At 35.7% G+C, this 19,012-nt stretch overlaps 1 protein-coding gene across 1 annotated transcript in view; it reads left to right on the top strand.

Annotated features, from left to right (window-relative positions):
* Window positions 1–19,012, top strand: part of LOC107601241 (neuronal-specific septin-3-like) — a 62,520-nt gene that overhangs the window by 27,056 nt on the left and 16,452 nt on the right. Inside the window, exon 3 of the mRNA XM_016293341.1 lies at window positions 17,465–17,653. Coding sequence (XP_016148827.1) covers window positions 17,465–17,653 — 189 coding nt within the window. The remainder of the gene's footprint in view (window positions 1–17,464; window positions 17,654–19,012) is intronic.

The raw sequence follows: 19,012 nt of genomic DNA, 5'->3' as shown, positions 1-19,012 counted from the left end.
AAGGATTCATCTATATTTAATTTAGTGTTTGATATTTTTTTCAGTTTAACGCGTTAAAAATATTTAACGAAATTAACGCAGGGGTGGGGCTAGAGTCTAGCTCCAGTTTCAAAGGACAAAAAAAGAGGAAAAAATAACTTTTACAGCTTTAAGGATTCATCTATATTTAATTTAGTGTTTGATCATTTAAATGTAAATGTCTGTATATTTCTGCCGAAGGGCACAGGAAAATATGACATTTATTATAATGGGTTTATGTGAAGATTGTTTTAAGATTACTTAAATTAGAAGTTTTTTTTTTTAATTCTAATAAATGTTCAAATTTATAGTTCTCAATTATACTGTAATGTTGAATGGCTATAGTCAATGGTTAAATATAAGGGGAGGGGGGGCAATTTGATAGAGAAATCAGTACTGGTATCATTGATACTGGCCTTCAGTCATAAAAAAGATATGCCATTAAACAAATTTAAAAAAATATATATACTGTCTTTATGTTGCTTGTACATTAATTTGAAGATTGAATGTGAAATTTTTGCAATATAAAAGTATATTTAAAAACTTTAATGTTAGGTGGTCGCGATTAATTTCAGAAAAATGTGTGATTTAATTAGTTTTTTTTTTTTAATCGATTAACAGCACTAATATATATATCTTTTTTAAAATTCCTGTTAAAACATTACAATAATGAAAAATTGGGTCAATTTGCTTAATTGACTCAAATTTTTGCAATATAAAAGTATATTTAAAAACTTTAATGTTAGGTGGTCGCGATTAATTTCAGAAAAATGTGTGATTTAATTAGTTTTTTTTTTTTAATCGATTAACAGCACTAATATATATATCTTTTTTAAAATTCCTGTTAAAACATTACAATAATGAAAAATTGGGTCAATTTGCTTAATTGACTCAAATAAATATGTAGTATCACAATGCAAAAAACTTCTAAAAATCCTAAAAACACACTTAATTTTCTGAAAAATATATTATACTGTTTATACTCATTTATATGCCTGCCCACATCCTGCAGGGGACCAGGAAGAAAACCACACACTCTCTTCCTCTCCATCCTGGTCATTTCTGTGTCATTATCTGTTTGTTTCTGTGTGGGAAAAAAACTGTTATTCTCATCCATTTACTTCAGCCTATTACAGTTGTTACCAATGACACTTTCACAGACTGCGATTAATTTCAGAAAAATGTGTGATTTAATTAGTTTTTTTTTTTATCGATTAACAGCACTAATATATATATCTTTTTTAAAATTCCTGTTAAAACATTACAATAATGAAAAATTGGGTCAATTTGCTTAATTGACTCAAATATGTAGTATCACAATGCAAAAAACTTCTAAAAATCCTAAAAACACACTTAATTTTCTGAAAAATATATTATACTGTTTATACTCATTTATATGCCTGCCCACATCCTGCAGGGGACCAGGAAGAAAACCACACACTCTCTTCCTCTCCATCCTGGTCATTTCTGTGTCATTATCTGTTTGTTTCTGTGTGGGAAAAAAACTGTTATTCTCATCCATTTACTTCAGCCTATTACAGTTGTTACCAATGACACTTTCACAGACTTGTCACCATTTGTTGAGGTGTTAAAATATGGGAAGAGTAACAGCATTCTCAGCATTTGATTCTGTTGTCAACAGGTTTGATATACAGCCATTGCTTAATATGAAATAGTCACTAACACAAAAAATAAATAGTTTAGGCCAAGAATCATTAGCGCACTCTGTATGTCTCATTGTAGGTGGCCACTCGGAGCATGTCAGAGACTGTCAGATGTATTGAGAGCCAGAGGTGTTCATTCACTGCCAACAAAGTGAAAGCACTTCTACAGCACATTTCGTTCCTCGTTTGGGAGAATCTCCTCATTTTGATGAGTCATCTCAAACTCCTCGCTGCCCTTTCTCTATTTATACAGTCGACACTCTCGTACTCTCCCAAACCCAGAGAAGCAGACCTCTGAGGGTTTCAGCCCACTTCCACTGAAAACTCCACAGGACTTTTAGAAGGATTCTTGCGGGATGGAGATGTTTTCTATAATTGGCTTTGTTGGGAATATTCGTGGTGTGTATGTTTCTGCTTTCCTGTATATGTCTGCTAGCATTAAACCCTTTGGTCTTTGGCAGCAATGGAGCGTGGTCACCCTGTACCTTCTGTGGTGAAGAGAGCCGTGGCGGTTAAGTGTCATAAACACCTGCCTGGCACATGAGGTTATCACAAACATGCTTTCATAGGCACTGCTAGTGTCTGTCATCACACCTGTATAACCAGTACTGATTTGCACTGCAAAGTATTGGGGAATGTCTAGATTTAACGGATGGTAAGAAATGAAATTCATGCCTCCAACTGTAATTATTCTTTCAGTTGTTATTCTTTATTCTTTATAATTCTTTCAGGGGTCATTCTTGTTCCTGTGAACAACTGAATCCTGTTTACCATCATTATAATTGTAAATTATTCAAGTAACTTTCAACATAAACATTAAATGTCGCCTTAGGCTATTTAAGCATAAGTAAACATTCATTTTTTTCATAAACAGTAGCTTGCGTTTCTGGTCTGTTCACGTTGATGTATTGTCTGGTGGTTTTACTGTACTTGATCACTTTGGTCATGAGACCTATTTCAAGGATCAACAACTCAAGATGGTTTCTGGGCATATTTGGACAATCATATGACTGAGCTAAGTGGATGTGTTCATTTATCTCAATACAGATGACGTGCAGGAATTTCTATTTGAACCTGTTTCTGAAGAACTGATAGTGAATGTAAAAGGCCCTTTTGCAACAGGAATTCATGTTTGCCTGAGAACTGAAGCCTGCTGAGGAATCGCTCATGTTTTATCTCTCATCTGATCTCTCATGTGATCTTCACTGATCTTCCACATTGTAGAAGTGATGTCACTGTGCTGTATTAGCTTTGCCTCGATTCCCAGATGTTGTGTTTCTTCTGGTTGTCGTCAAATCCGGTGCTCTCACCTTGAGGTCAGATCCATGATCCATCTTTCAAAGTTCATTCCGGTCATTCCACAGATACACTTTAACCCCTCAAGACTACCGTTAGATCATGACAGATTTCCAGAGGTCCTATCACTCCAGCTATGCTGTACAGGTCGCTCATATCTAGTTAGCCAGAGGAACAGATTGCGGATGACTTCATTTCGACTAAAAGCTTGTCATTTCCTCTTTGCGCATTTCATATTTTGGCAGTCAGGAACATTAATACTATGCATATTAATGTTCCTGACTGCCAAAATATTAAATGCAACATTAGGAGTTGGTGAGCTTGTTAGCCAAGTCACATTTATTTTCATTCCAGTTTCTTCAAATGTAAACGTGGATGAGCATACCGTTTCGGAATGTTTCCTGTTCCATATTGTTTTTCACACTGTCCTTATCGCTCACTCGCACTTCTGCTGTCCTTTGCCAGTTTGCGAGTACAATATCCCTCACTTCCAGACGTTTTTCCATTGTGTGCATGACTCCATCTGCTTTTACAACCCCGAGCATCAGAGGTCATCCTCTCCGGCCCAACACTCTGTGGGCTAACACTGTGTTTGTGTAGAGTTAACAGCAATTTCCCTTCTGCATTGAACTGCTCTCTGTGGGAGGCCACAGTTTGCTTATTCCCTCTCTCCTTTTGTCTCTCTCTCTCTCTCTCTCTCTCTCTCTCTCTCTCTCTCTCTCTCTCTCTCTCTCTCGTTGTTGATTTTCCCACTCTGACCTTGCTTGAATTATTCTGTAACTCTCTAACCGGCTGAATCTTGCCTCTGTGAGTCTTTTGTAGTTTTCCGGAGCTTAATCATAATCTTTCATATAATTGTATGCATCTCATTGTATATTGCATATCCTCGGGCATATTCCAGGCAGTACTTTTTTTTTTTTCTGGAATCGTTTACTTCTGAGAACTGAGAAGTAAAGGTTTTGGCAAAGTGATGGCTCCCCTGAGTAATGGCGTTTTCCCCCCCGCAATCTTTGAAATGGTAATGGTACCATTTGACAAAAATATAGTGTAGAAGACAAGATATATGAATCATCTTGCCATATTTTTTTTCTTGGAATCATGTTGGGGAATGTATAAGGAGAAGAACAGACATATTGAATGAGTTTGTGACCATTTTTCCAGAGCTCACAGGAAATGTCTTATCAGCTGAAGTTAAGTTATATATTTTACACGTTCAAGGGGTTGCTTGATTCTGACAAATCATACTGGTGCTTTAATTAAGGCTACAAAGATTAGAGATGCACCACGTATTTGTACTATATTGGTTATCAATATATGTTAGATATTTTTAATTAATCTGTATGGCTCAGTATTGGATATACACTACTGTTCAAAAGTTTGGGGTCAGTACATTATTCTTTTCTCTTTTTTTTTGGAAATAAGTTTCTTATGCTCACCAAGGCTGCGTTTATTTAGTAAAATCAGTCATATTGTGAAATATTACAATTGAAAATACCTCATTAAAAAAAAAAAATGAAACGATCTTATGTAACATTATAAATGTCTTTTACTGTCACTTTTGAACAATTTAATGCGTTCTCGAGAATAAAAGTATATTTTTAATTTATGTTGACTAGTATAAATAGTGTATAATTTTAGATCAGCTGTTAACATGAAAATAATGATCAGCTTATCAGTATTAAACAGAATTTTCCCTACTAACAAGACTGTGTTAATCCTCTTCAGCTAAATAATCGGTTAGTCTTGATAGTTAGAAGATCACTTGTGCTTGTAAAGATGCCTTTCTCAGATGGCCCAAACAGGAAGTTGCTGCTAATTCATGAAATATGGTTTCACAGCTTGATCTGAGCACTGTGGACTCCGCTTAGTCTGGGATGAGACCATTTCTTCCTCTGTATGCTCTTTCAAATCCTCTAAGACTGCTTTACCAGTGTCCCACCACGGACACAGTCCGTGATTTGCAACCTCTACCTCAGGCTGGGAGGAATAAATCAGTCGTTCAGTCTGACTTCCTCTCTTCGAACTCTTTTTGCTGGAATCCATTTACAAAGCTATTGAATGCTTGGAGATTTGACAGCGTTAGAAGAAAGATGTTTTTTGCCTGTAATTGAAAACAGAGAGCGACTAATACCATCCAACTCTCGAGTTTCTGATGGAAAGTTTTGTTTTTGTCCGTTGAGATCTTGGGGTGTTGTTGGATTGTTTTTAACAAATCACTGTGTTATGCAAAAAGCTAATTTAAAAAATAACAATGTAAACCGTAGTTGGATTTTCACTGTTGATGATAATAGCTGCTTGTGTTGTTTGTGATGGCAAGAACTGTGATTTGGTTCTCATTACGTCAAAAATGTAAAATGCTGTTCTGATGATAGCTTGGAAACAGATTTGTTATTTGTATGGATCCCATGTTGGTTAAAAACAAGTCTCGGGGTTCCAACATTCTCCAATCCAGGAAATGGCTATCAGCCACAGGGCTGTGTGCTCACCTCTCCTCTCACCCACGTTGTTTTTCTCTGCGGGAGTTTGTGTTCAGTTGGCCCGTCTAACTGTTATCTCCTCAGGCATGGAGTCTGTTAGCGGTGGAGGCCCCCAAACCTGTCAGTCGACACCGTGTCTGTCATAGCAGTTCACTTAGTGATGACTCACAGGAATGAGAGAGGATTGCATGCATTTTCACTACGGCCTTTGATCTTGAGTTATTAAAGTGCCTTTTTACGTTTTTAATGTGTTAATCTGAAAATGAGAAACATCATAATTTGTTCACTGTCAGGTTGGTTTTCTTCTTTAAAATACAAAAGAAATATATTTCACAATATAAATTTTTTTTCCTGTTTTTTTTAATCAAATAAATGCAGCCTTGATGAGCATAAGAAACTCCTGTAAAAAAAACATAAAAAACGTTCTGATCCCAAACTTTTGACCGGTAGTGTGTATTAGTGTTGTCATGGTACCAAAATTTCAATATTCGGTACCAATACCAGTGAAAATCCACGATTCTCGGTACCAATTTCGGTACCAAAGCAAAACACAAAAACATGCTAATTGAACAAAATTTTTATTAATAACGTTAAACAAAAATTAAATGTACAAAACCAATGCCATTCTTTATACTTCTTTAAAATTGTTTCAAGTTTTCCCACAAGTAATATAAGTATGAAAAAAGTAAACAAGTTTCACCCAAAAGTTTAGTCATAGTTCTGCTGCCACTGAAAAACATCTGTAAACTGTTGTCTGTTTTAGGGTTTGCTGCTGTGTTTCAGGATCTTCCTCAGTCTGCAGCTGTAAGAGGAAAATATAATATACTTAAGTAAAGCAATGGGCTGAGTCTGACCAAATGCAACATAAGATCATTGACACCAGCTAAAATATAACTTTTCAGGAAATAACAAACCTCAGCTTTTATAATAAATTTAGATAAGATTACAAATATTAAGTGTATATCAAATAGATGGAAACTGTAGTATTAAAAACACTTTACAATAAGATTTTATTTGTTAGATAACATGATCTAACAATAAACAATAGTTATATGGCAATTATTCTTCTTAGGGTTAATTTCAAAGTTCAATCTGTTAAAATTATTTAATGCACAATGAACAAACATGAATGATCAAGTGTTTGTATTAAATAACATTCACAAACATTAATGAATGTTTTAAAAATATATTGTTCACTCACTGTAAGATGTTACTAGATCCATCTCACGTTAGAAAACATTAAGTCATTGTACAGTAAAGTCTATACAGGAGATAAAATGACTGTACTTTTATTTAATCCAAACTGTGTTCATATTTATGTATATAATCTATGTATATAATTATTAAAACCTGCTAGAGATATTCAGCCAAGAATTACAACTAACTAACTAAAAAAAACAACTTTTTCTGATGGACTGATATGACATAAACACTGTTAACCATACATTTGTACATTCTCTAACATGCATATTTGTGTTTCACCGTTCATTTAAAAGCCTCTGGTGTGTAAAAATAGTAAAATCTATTATGTCCTCCTGTTTTTTACAGTAATAAAAGTTATAGGAGCATTAAATGGTTAACAAAGAAATCATTACATTTACATTTAGTCATTTTGCCGAATCTTTTATCCAAAGCGACTTACAATTGGGGAATACATAAAGTGATTCTTCTTAAAGAGGCAAACAGACACAGGAAGTGCTTGAAATACCAAGTTTTAGGCATTGTTCAAATAAGTACAAGCTAGAAAGAGAAGGAATAAATAAAGAGAAAGAAAAAGTTTTTTATTTTTTTTAAGATGAAGTCAAGTAGCGTTTAAAGAGATGAGTTTTCAGCTGTCGCTTGAAAATTGTCAGGGATTCAGCATTCCGGATAGGGGTGGGAAGATCGTTCCACCAGCCAGGAACGGTGAACGAGAATGTTCTGGAAAGTGATTTTGAGCCTCTCTGTGATGGTACCACGAGGTGTTGCTCACTAGCGGATCTCAGACTTCTGTTTAAATCATTTTGAACAAAATTAATTCTAATGCTCATTATATTAGCGTTAGCCGCGCTTATGCTAACGATTAACTACGTATACGCTAATGGAGATGTTTATTTCAATCCGAAATTAAAATTAAAATAGGGAATAATATTCATTACAGAAGCTCTAAATATTAAAAATGTAATTGAAACTTACCTGCTTGAACTTGAACACGGGGTGTTTTGTTAGTTTGATGCGTTTCCTCCTCTTGAGGTCGCCACTGCTTTTATGAAGAGGTTGCCAGGTTTTCACAACAAAACCCGCCCAATCGCTTTTCAACGGGGTCCCCCGTTAAAAATCACATTCCGAGGATAAAATGCGCATGTTTTGGCGGGATTCCCCTGGTGAAATTCACATTCCAGGGGCTAAATATCACGTTAGTAGGGTCGTTTTTCAAACCGCGGACATGAAAAACAACCCGCGGCAACAGTGTTAAAGCAGCCCAATTCCACGGGAAAACTGCGGAAATCATTTTGAACAAAATTAATTCTAATGCTCATTATATTAGCGTTAGCCGCGCTTATGCTAACGATTAACTACGTATACGCTAATGGAGATGTTTATTTCAATCCGAAATTAAAATTAAAATAGGGAATAATATTCATTACAGAAGCTCTAAATATTAAAAATGTAATTGAAACTTACCTGCTTGAACTTGAACACGGGGTGTTTTGTTAGTTTGATGCGTTTCCTCCTCTTGAGGTCGCCACTGCTTTTATGAAGAGGTTGCCAGGTTTTCACAACAAAACCCGCCCAATCGCTTTTCAACGGGGTCCCCCGTTAAAAATCACATTCCGAGGATAAAATGCGCATGTTTTGGCAGGATTCCCCTGGTGAAATTCACATTCCAGGGGCTAAATATCACGTTAGTAGGGTCGTTTTTCAAACCGCGGACATGAAAAACAACCCGCGGCAACAGTGTTAAAGCAGCCCAATTCCGCGGGAAAATCGCGGACTTGGCAACAATGGAAGAGGATAGCTTTCAGATAGCGCATCAAGAACCACGTACTCTGTACTAGTGCTGGGCGGTATGACCAAAAATTTATATCACGGTATTTTTCAAAATTATACCGGTTTCACGGTACATGACGGTATTTTTTTTTCATTCATGACCGTGTGTTAACCATATTTTCTACTGATTGAGAGAGGAAATACTGCAGTATATTGACTTAGAATATCCTGTTTTACTGTCATGATGAGTGAATATTGTCAAAAAATACCACACTAAATAGTGACTAAACACGACCCCTTTTAATACATGTTAACCAGGAGTCACTCTCATTTATAATCGCGGAATCATCTGATAAAATTAACATGCATCTACACTAAAGAGCAGCTATGCGGTTGTTTTGGCTATATTACTTTTTTGGCTCACTGCCTGCGTCTGAGTAATAGGGATGGGCGATATCTTATCGTTTGCGATATACCGGTAAAAATTCTCCACACGATAAGAATTCGTCTTCCCGCGATAATAATGATAAAGTCTAGTTGTTGCCATATTTCTGTGCGCGACTGTGTGGAGTTACGTGAAGAAAGGCGGACGTGAAATTGAGCTGCTCCTGAATCTGGAACAGGTTTGGATAGGGCTGTACAGTGCGACAAAAATCGGTCTGAGCCTTGAGTAAATGTACTACAGTAGCACGTGTGCGACACATTTTTACATGTGTATGAGTCGTTTAGTCACGTACTTCGTTCCTGAATGATTCAGCTGTTCGAACGAATCAATTGAATGAATGATTCAATGATAAAATCAGTGACTTGACACCACCTGCTGGCAGTTTTAGTTTAATTTTTAAAGCATCTTTTCTGTTATTTAAATAATTTCTATATTCAAAATGTTATATTTAAAACATTAACCTCAACATGAATTTATGAATTTAATTGCACTCATGCGACCTCTGAGCCTCATTAAACATCTGAAAATACACATACAAGCCACTTGTGTGTTCTTTTGTGCCATCTCTGAAAATACTGATTTCATTTGATTGGTAACTTATTCTTATTCTACTTCTTATTCTACTTGTTTTTATTCTGTTGTTTTAATTAGAAATGTTAAAAAGCTTATAAATATATTTTTTTGATTTTGACATACTTTTAATAAAGTTCCCTATAAACCACTTTAAGGAGTCAACTATCACCTCATAATGGGAAGGTAAATTTTTTTATCAGAATTTTTGATTACTGATTAGAAGGTGCTCCTAAATTTTTTAAATTAGGAGCACAAGCGCTCCTAAAAAGAAAAGTATCTGTAGAGCCCTGATATTTTATTTTATTGACATGCTTTTCCTCCATATTAACTTCATAACATAGTCGAGTGTTTGAAATAACTTATTTTTTTTTATCAGACGTGGTTTCGTATCATAGAATAAGGCAGAAATCATACTATTTTATAGCATTCTATACAGTGATAAAGGCTATGTCGATTAGCATTGCATTATAAATATACTTTATCCTTGTAAAAAATACTCAAGATTGCTTGAAGAACACATACCATATATTTTGTGCAATCACATGTTTATTGTCTTCAGGTTTCCTCAGTTAAAATTTTTTATCTGCGTTTTATTCAGCTACAGGGATCACTGGATACTTCTTCTTGGAGCATTACTTCTGCTATGCATATGTGGAGTTTCTGCGCAAGGGCACCCTCTGGCTTCCAGTATGAATTAAACGATTAAAGTAATGCTCACAACACCCTATTTTGGGTAAAAATAGGAAAGATAATACTTTTCTCTAAAGAAACAGGATTCCATAAATTATCGTCATTGATATCGTTATCGCAATAAATATCAGAAATTATCGTGATATATTTTTAAGCCCATATCGCCCATCCCTACTGAGTAACAAGCTAAAAAAAAACAATAAACCAAAAAGTGCATGTGATATTAACAGACGAACTACGCTCATATTTATAATTCCAAACAATCAGTAAGCGACAGGTGCTAGGACACGCTGTTTTGTACTCATTTATTGACGTGTCGACTGCGGTGCGGCCAACTGAATGCGCTGCTTCTCTGCCGCTCACTGCACAGAACAGACGCAGAGAGAGGTGACACTTCTCCGGGAAAGTCAGACCTCGCGTTCGCGGGACAGCACTGGCGAAATCTTCCAACTGAACCATAGCAAGGTTCATCCAAAAAAGTCACTAGGTTTGTCAGTATAAATATTCTATAGCGGAATAGCAGAAAAAAAGCTCCTAAAAGGGTCTGAAAGTTGTTATTTAGTTATCTAGTGCTAAAGTCGCACTCGTGTGTGTGTGTGTGTGTGTGTGTGAGAGAGACGCGGGAGCTGATGGCAGGGGGTGGTGGATATTTGTGGCGGTCAATGTGGATATTGTGGATGAGTTCTTCTGTGTCATCACGTTCTATTAGTTCTACAGCTTCAGTTTCGGAACTTTCACGCTTAGTAACACATACAGCTGTTCCCTCAACACAGTGAAAAGGGACTTCTTTCAAACAGTGTCGCGTTCCGAATGTTGTTTAAGCGACGGTATTGCGGTATTTTAAAAATTAATATCATAACAAAAATAAACACCGGTATTCGGTATGAACCGGTATACCGCCCAGCACTACTCGGTACCACCGGTACTTAAGAAAACATGGTACCGTAACGTTTGAATTTTTTTAGTACCGACTTACCCGAAATGATCGCTGTAGCCGAATAAAACGCAGATAGAGAAATTTTAACTGAGGAAACCTGAAGACAATAAACATGCGATTGCACAAAATATATGGTATCTGTGTTCAAGCATTCTTGGGTATTTTTATATTTATATAATTCTGCCTTATTCTGTGATACGAAACCACGTCTGATCACAAAAATAAGTTATTTCAAACACTCGACTATGTTATGAAGTTAATATGGAGAAAAAGATTGTCAATAAATAATATCTTTGTTGGACAACAGGTTTGTAAACGACTCATACACATGTAAAACTGTGTTGCACACGTGCTACTGTAGTACATTTACTCAAGGCTCAGACCGATTTTTGTCGCACTGTACAGCCCTATCCAAACCTGTTCCAGATTGTAGAAGGAGCTGCTCAATTTCACGTCCGCCTTCCTTCACGTAACTCCACACAGTCGCGCACAGAAATATGGCAACAACTAGACTTTATCATTATTATCACGGGAAGACGAATTCTTATCGTGGGGAGAATTTTTACCGGTATATCGCAAACGATAAGATATCGCCCATCCCTACTGAAGACTGAAGTAAATAATTTGTATTTGCCATCACATTATTTAGTTATAGTTTAAAATATATTAAAATAGAACATTTATTTAATAATATTTTTAATTATTTATCCCTTTATTGTTTTACTTTTTAATTTCTCAATATTACGGTCTTTCTGGTAACACTTTAGAATAGGGAACACATAGCCTATTCACTATTAACTAAGAGTTTTCCCTGAATAAACTCCTAATTTGCTGCTTATTAATAGTAAGGTAGTTGTTAAGTTTAGGTATTGGGTAGGTTTAAGGGATCTAAAATATGGTCATGCAGAATAAGGCACTAATATGTGCTTTATAATGACTAATAAACAGCCAATATGCTAGTAATATGCTAGTTAATAGTGAGAATATGTCCTTAAAATAAAGTGTTGCAATCTTTAACAGATTTTTATATAAATAAATATCAGCCAGTTCCTTAGACTGAGCTTTATATCTCTATAGATGGCTTTTATGTAATACACAAGTCTTATGCACTTTTTTACTTTATGGTGCTTTTGTGTCTTTTATGATGCTTGGAAATTCACATGATCCTTATTAGAATTGCTTTGTCATAATCAAGTCAAATCTGTTCTGATTTACATGAAGGTGTGTAAACCTTCGTCAAAAAAAAATTATAACAAGTAAAATGTTCCTTTAAATTACTGCAGCTGTTTGCACAGAGCCTATAAGTTAAGAAAACCCGTAGTGATAATACCCATAATATTATAATTAAGAGTTGAGGGGAGAATTAGGACTTTAGGGGTTTGTTGCAACCAGGCACTGAAGGTTAGTTTGTCTAATAAATTTCTGTTGGGACATAATCTACACAAGCAGGCTCTAATATTCGATTTTAGCCTTCATTTAGTGGGTTTTTGCTCTCTTATAATGGGATTTTAATGTCTTCCAGCTGTTTTGCTAATTTGGCAAGTTTGTAACGCTCAGGCTAATGGTACTGGAGATTTATGGGGTCACTCTGATTGTGCGCAAGCACCTGCTTCACAGTTCGTTTTACAGGCATGGATTTCCATTCTGTATGACAGTTTACTTTTCTGAGTTGCACAGTATCACTCAGGAAAGACATTGCACGTGGTCCTGGATGAAGGGAAATCATAGATTCGTTGGTCAGCTTTTTTCCTCTGTTGTGACTCTGTCTGTTGTCAGGGAGTTTATACGCTTTCATTATGTTTCATAGTGATGACTGATGGGTTTATTCCATTAGATGCTGAAGCTGATCCAAGAACAGATGGGCACAAAAATGTGTCACAGGCAAATATTTCTACAAAACACAGTTCTGAAGAACTTCTAGTACATTGCCAAGAAATCCTTGATGATAAGTTCTTCTCTGTAGGGAAAAAAGTAAGTGAAAAAAAGGTTTTAAATTGCTTGACTTCAGTGTGTTCAGTGAGGCAAAAACAGCCCAATGTTTGTGTTTGATCAGGCTTTGTGCTGTTTGTAGATTCCTTCGTCAATACAGGTGGGCTTTCTAGAGACCTCCAGCTATTGTAAAGCACTCTCCTTGATTGAGGATATTAAGATGCCGGACATTACTGTGAGCTAAAGAGGATCTCCTCCAAATCACCCTTAGGGCAGCGAGAACAGCATTCTAGAATATCCCATTTGTAGATACTAGCTGCACTCTGAACCAAATAAAAATATCTCATCAACATATTTAAACATGTAGCCCAACACATAACTTGGGATGCATTAAATTGATCAAAAGAGACGGTAAAGACATTTATGATATAAAAAAAAGATTTATATTTTAATTAAATGCTGTTCTTTTAAGCTTTCCATTTATCAAAGAATCCTGAAATAAAATGTATTTCCATTTTCACAAAAATAGTGAGCAGTGCTGTTTTTGAAATTGATGTTTCTTGAGCGCCAAATCAGTAATTAGAATTTCTGAAAAATCATGTGACACTGAAGACTGGAGTAATGATGCTGAAAATTTGTATTTTCCATCACAGAATTTTTATTATATTTTAAATATATAAAAATATAACATTTGTTTAATTATATTTTAAAACATTTATTCCTTTTATTATTTTACTTTTTAATTGCACAATATTACTGTCTGTGTGGGAACACTTTAGAATAGGAAACACTTATTCACTATTAACTAAGAGGTTTCACTAAATAAACTCTTAGTTTGCTGCTTATTAGTTAGTAATGTAGTTGTTAAATTTAGGTATTTGGTAGGTTTAAAAGATATTAAATATGATCATGCAGAATATGGCATTAATGTATGCTTTATAATGACTAATAAACAGCCAGTATGCTAGTAATATGCTTGCTAATAAGCAACTAGTTAATAGTGAGAATAGGTATATTCCTAATATAGGAATACTATATTTTTGGTCAAATAAATGCAGCCTTGGTGGAAATAAGAGCCCAAACCTTTAAACAGTATTGTGAAATTAAATTTATTCAGTACTAACATGTGAAATATATATATATATTTATGTACACATAATTTACATACAGTATATACCATATATTTAAAATGACAGATTTAAGGACAGGATGTGTGTATCTATTTTTTTATGTTTCTGGTTTGAAGTTTTAGGAGCCGAAGTGGAGCCGATTTCTCTGGCCCAGAACTTTTCTGTGGTGTAAATGTGTGAGAAGTCTTTAGATTAGGCTCTTAGATTGAGTCAGGAATAGGCTAAATACTGTTCTGGTACTGGAACTGTTTGTCTTCTGTTCCCATTGAGGGAGGTTTTTTGTATTGGACATTTATGCTTACTGACAATACAGTGGCTTTGGCCAAAGTCAGCATGGGCCATTTTGATGCTGCTTTACCTCTGTTGACAATGGTAAAAAAAAGAGGCTAGAGATGACCTTTTCATTGTAAAGTCCACCACCAAAGTGCTCTTTCACTCTCTGCTTTCATCACTTTGTATTTACCCAGGAGGAAGATGTTGGGACGGATGCCAAGAAGTGGAATGAAGGTGATTCCTGCCTTGACCTGGCTGAATGTAGAGTAGGAGGGGATGCGAATGGTTTTAAACGAACTGAGGAAGTGGTCTGTTGGTCATTAGAGGTGGAAGCTAGGTGTGTCTCCTCACCGGCTGCAGTGTAACTGCAGTATAAACAGTGTAAGGGCAATATGACTCTCTATTCATACAGCCTTCTTCATAGGAAAAGTGTTGTTACCACATGCCTGCCATCTGTTCTCAGAATACTTAATCAGAGCAGAAAGATCTAGATCAGCTGTCTGAACATAGGAGGAGTCACTCCTCATTCAGGTAAGAGTAAGAGTGTTGTTAGGAGCCTTTTTCCATGCTGGAAGGGTGTTTTAGTTGTTCCTCCTGGCTTTACGGGTTATTGTTTCCAGGCTATGCTAACAAAAGGAAGCTCAGAGTGCAATCCTCTCAGCATATTTGTACATGGAGATATTTGACTAAAGACACTGAATAGAACAATTTAGTGAGTGGTACCATATCAGTTATCTCCCAATATTACAGTTTTTTTCCCCCAAGTATCTCTTCATGTTGGTTATTTAATGTTATCTTTTAATGTTTTGAATGCTCCAATTCAATTATAGAACTTAAAGCCATTGATTTTATTTTTAGTGTTTTATTTTAATAATTATTTATATGCATTTAGACATGTATTTATATAGACAAAATAGTACACAATTTTGGAAGCTGATATTGGACAGAATGTATGCCCTGTGTATCATGCTTTATTGTATAATTTTGTTTATTTGTTTTGGCTACATATTTAGACAGTAGCCTATTTATTTATTTAAACAATAGTGTGTCATTTTAATATCTGACATTTATAGGTTATTGGACCAAATTTTAATATCTCTGCATTAGTATTTTAGTTTTCAGTGTTTTTAAACTAATATTTATTTGTTTTATTTAGACGTTTAATTGGGTGTTTGGACATTATAAATGTAGACAAAATAGTGTATGATTTTAATATCCGCCATTTATTGGTTATTCATTTTAGTTTTTAGTATTTTATTTCAAAATATATTTATATCAATATTTTAGTCTTTGTTTTATTTGTATTTGTTTATTTGTTTTATTTTAGACATTATTTGTAGAGAAAAAACAGTATACAATTCTTATATCTGACATTTATTGGTAATTGAACACAATTTTAATATCTGTGCATCAATGTGATCATCAAATGACAGTGATATTATTGCACATACTTTTCCAAATAACTTGAATAGTTGCATATCTGTTCTCTGTGTCAGAAGATACAGATGTCCTCCTCTCTCTCATCACCTCGTCACAGTCAAGGTGAGACATAAACCTCTCTTTCTACACACTGGCTCAGTCTTGTCACCCTGTCAACTGTGAACATGCATTCTAAATGTATCAATTACTATTCAGAACAAGTTTCTGTGCTGTTGGTTGCCCTGCCGTACCTGTAATGTAATATAACATTGGAGAGTCTCTAGGGAAGAGCGGGTCTTTTGTGAAGCTAGGAATCCAGTGGCTGTGGGTTTGTTGGCTTGACGCCCTGTCAGGGTGAAGAGAAGCCGATAGGCTTTCTGAATAACTGTACCGAGCCCTGAGAGCTGCCAGTGGGTCAGGTTACTGACTTGAAGAATTTTTAACTGCTTTGTCTGCTGGAAAGACCCGCTGATCTATGGGGCCGCAGGCTTTGAGATGGTGCTCCACTGACTTATGTTTGCATCTTCTGCCTAAAAAAGAAAGTTGTACAAACATCTTGTGTTGTTTAGCCATAATTTTTTTTGTTATCATCTCTACATGAGTGTCTTAACACTGATTATGGGTGTTTCTCACACAAAGGAAGTGGTTCCTGTCTTTGTATCATGTTTTAAATGTCAGGTATTTCTTATCTAGTTCTTGTGAAGTCACATGTAACACAATCTTGTTGTATGGAAGAAAAAATGCCTTTTGAATTGTAAATAAAAAAAGTAAAATGTTTTTGGCTTAAAATGTATATATTGAGGCCTAGTTTAGCAACATTTCTTATTCAGATAGTATGTGGATATTTTTTTCCAGTGTGTCTGCAGCATGATTGGGTGGAAAACTGATCGTTCTTGTTGCACTTGAATTCGGGTTGCATTTAACTGAAGCATTTCTGTAATTTACGGAACTTTAAAAACGTTGAAAGAATGCATTCTAAATACTTTCTGCCATGTCTTGCATTTCCTTTCATTTCAACCCCTCAGAAAAGTTAAGAAATGAGATTCCAAGTCATTTCTCACATTTCTCAGTCCGTCATGGTGACGTGATTGATTTATCAGTGCAACCTTGTTACATATTACTTTCGTAGCTGAACGACGATGCATATGCATTTACACCCTCATTTAAATGTGGTCAAAATTCTGTTCCATGTGTTTTCAGAGATCCGATCATATTCCTGACACAATGCGGCTTGGCTTTCGGCGTAATGTAATGTGATCCCAACCTGATCTTCGAGGGGTCATGACTCATGAGATTGTTGTACTCTAAATAATGTCAGTAGATGATTTGGAGAGGGGCTCTTTCACATGATGGATGCATTCGAAGAGAGATGAGAACATTTTTGGCCCAATAATGCACCTCAAATAAATGGATATTTATTTAAATCGAGAAGTAAAAATGTGCTAGCTGGCTCCAGGCTGAAGAAGAGTCCCCTGTTTATTATGTCTGTTTTCCAGTTGTGTAGAAGCACATTCTCTCCAAGAGTGTCTGTAACAGCTTATAAAATACCCTGCAGTGTAATGCTGTTGAGTGCATATGAGCGTTAAAACAAAATGCCCCATGATATATGGCCCCTCATTTGCGTCTTCTCTTCATGTTTGCAGGGTCAGAGGTCATTTCCAGCTACAGCAGCAGTAGCATCATGGCAGAGTCTGTTATGCCAGAGATGCCCCCAGCCATGTGCCTGGAGAAGCCCAGCATCGACTTCAGCTATGTGGGCATTGATGCCATCCTGGAGCAGATGAGGAGGAAGGCCATGAAACAGGGCTTTGAGCTCAACATCATGGTAGTGGGTGAGTCAACATTTCAAGCACTGATCTCTGAGAAATCAGTCAGATATGTTTCTATTAAATGCTTGCAGCTTTATTTCAGACATTTTTCAGACTCTGTAATTTAGGCATTTGGTGAAACCGTTTTTTAAAAAATGAAGTGAAAGTGCCATAAATTATAATTGTAGAGAACCATTTAAGTTTTCAACCTTTAATAATAAAATCTTATGGTAATCAAAGCTTCAATTTTCCATAACACTTCCAACCACACACCTACGCATGGCAATTACACGCAGGCTTTCATAAGCAGTGCTCAATTAAATGCCACCAGTCAGGCTGTGTTATTCCATATGCATTTTTATGTTCGTTCTTACATGTTAGTGTGTTCCTGTGTGCGCTTGTTCATGTTTTATCTTTAGGCTCGTGAGGTTGCATATCTGTTACAGTTTCTGTTTTTAGTCTGTTAGATGCATTAGTCTGTTAATGAGTTTAATTACATTCACATCTTCAGAAGACAAAGAATAAAACCTACTGTAGTTAAACTGATATTCATGAACTGACATATGCAATGATTACATAATTGTTCTAGTGCACTGAATGTGTTATTTAGTGTTAGCTTACAGTACATTCTCAGAAATGGTAATAGTCAGCAATACTTGACATGCCACATACTTTAGGAGACTGAAATATTTGTACTTTGAGATGATGGTTTGATGTGCAGTGGTATGACTCTTGTGTTGTTTTTGCAAATCACGCTCGCAGCAAATTTCATTGGTCTACTCACTCACATAGTCACCTGTCAAGAAATGTTCAGACTTCATGAATTCAGCTAGTTTAGAGTGACAAACAGTAATGCTGTCAATCAGGATGAGCTACCAATTCTATCTTAAGTTTAAAAACTTCAACTGAGGGTGCTTTCACACCTGTAGATCGATTGCTTTGTTCCAAAACAGGGATTAAAATTATTACAATGTTGCTTTTTATTCTTGGTGCAATTCACTTTCAGACGGCAAAGTTTCTAAATGGACCAAATTTGTTTCTACAAGTCACGCGCGAGTAAACTGTTCTCTCGGTCAAAGTTCCACGGTTTATTTTCCGGGATTCCACTTAGCTGTCACAGCTGTCATCCGCCAGGATGGAACGACAATAGCTTCACGGGCTGTAGGATTTTTTTATTTTTTTTGTAGCTGTTCTTATATTAATTTATAATTTTGAGCAGGAGTCCATGATTCATCGGGAAAACATTTTTAAAATGCACCTACTAGGAAGAAGAGCAATAAAACGGCATTATAAAATTAAAAAGTGCGCTTTGATTTTGAATGGCATGCTCATCCACAGACATTCACAGGTTTATTTTGAAGTATTAGCAAAACAACAAAGCTA

Source organism: Sinocyclocheilus grahami, unplaced genomic scaffold (assembly GCF_001515645.1).
Source record: "Sinocyclocheilus grahami isolate Dianchi unplaced genomic scaffold, SAMN03320097.WGS_v1.1 scaffold302.1, whole genome shotgun sequence".
Taxonomy (NCBI): Eukaryota; Metazoa; Chordata; class Actinopteri; order Cypriniformes; family Cyprinidae; genus Sinocyclocheilus; species Sinocyclocheilus grahami.
Note: the sequence above shows the minus strand (reverse complement) of the source record. Positions and strands in the feature narration are given on the sequence as shown.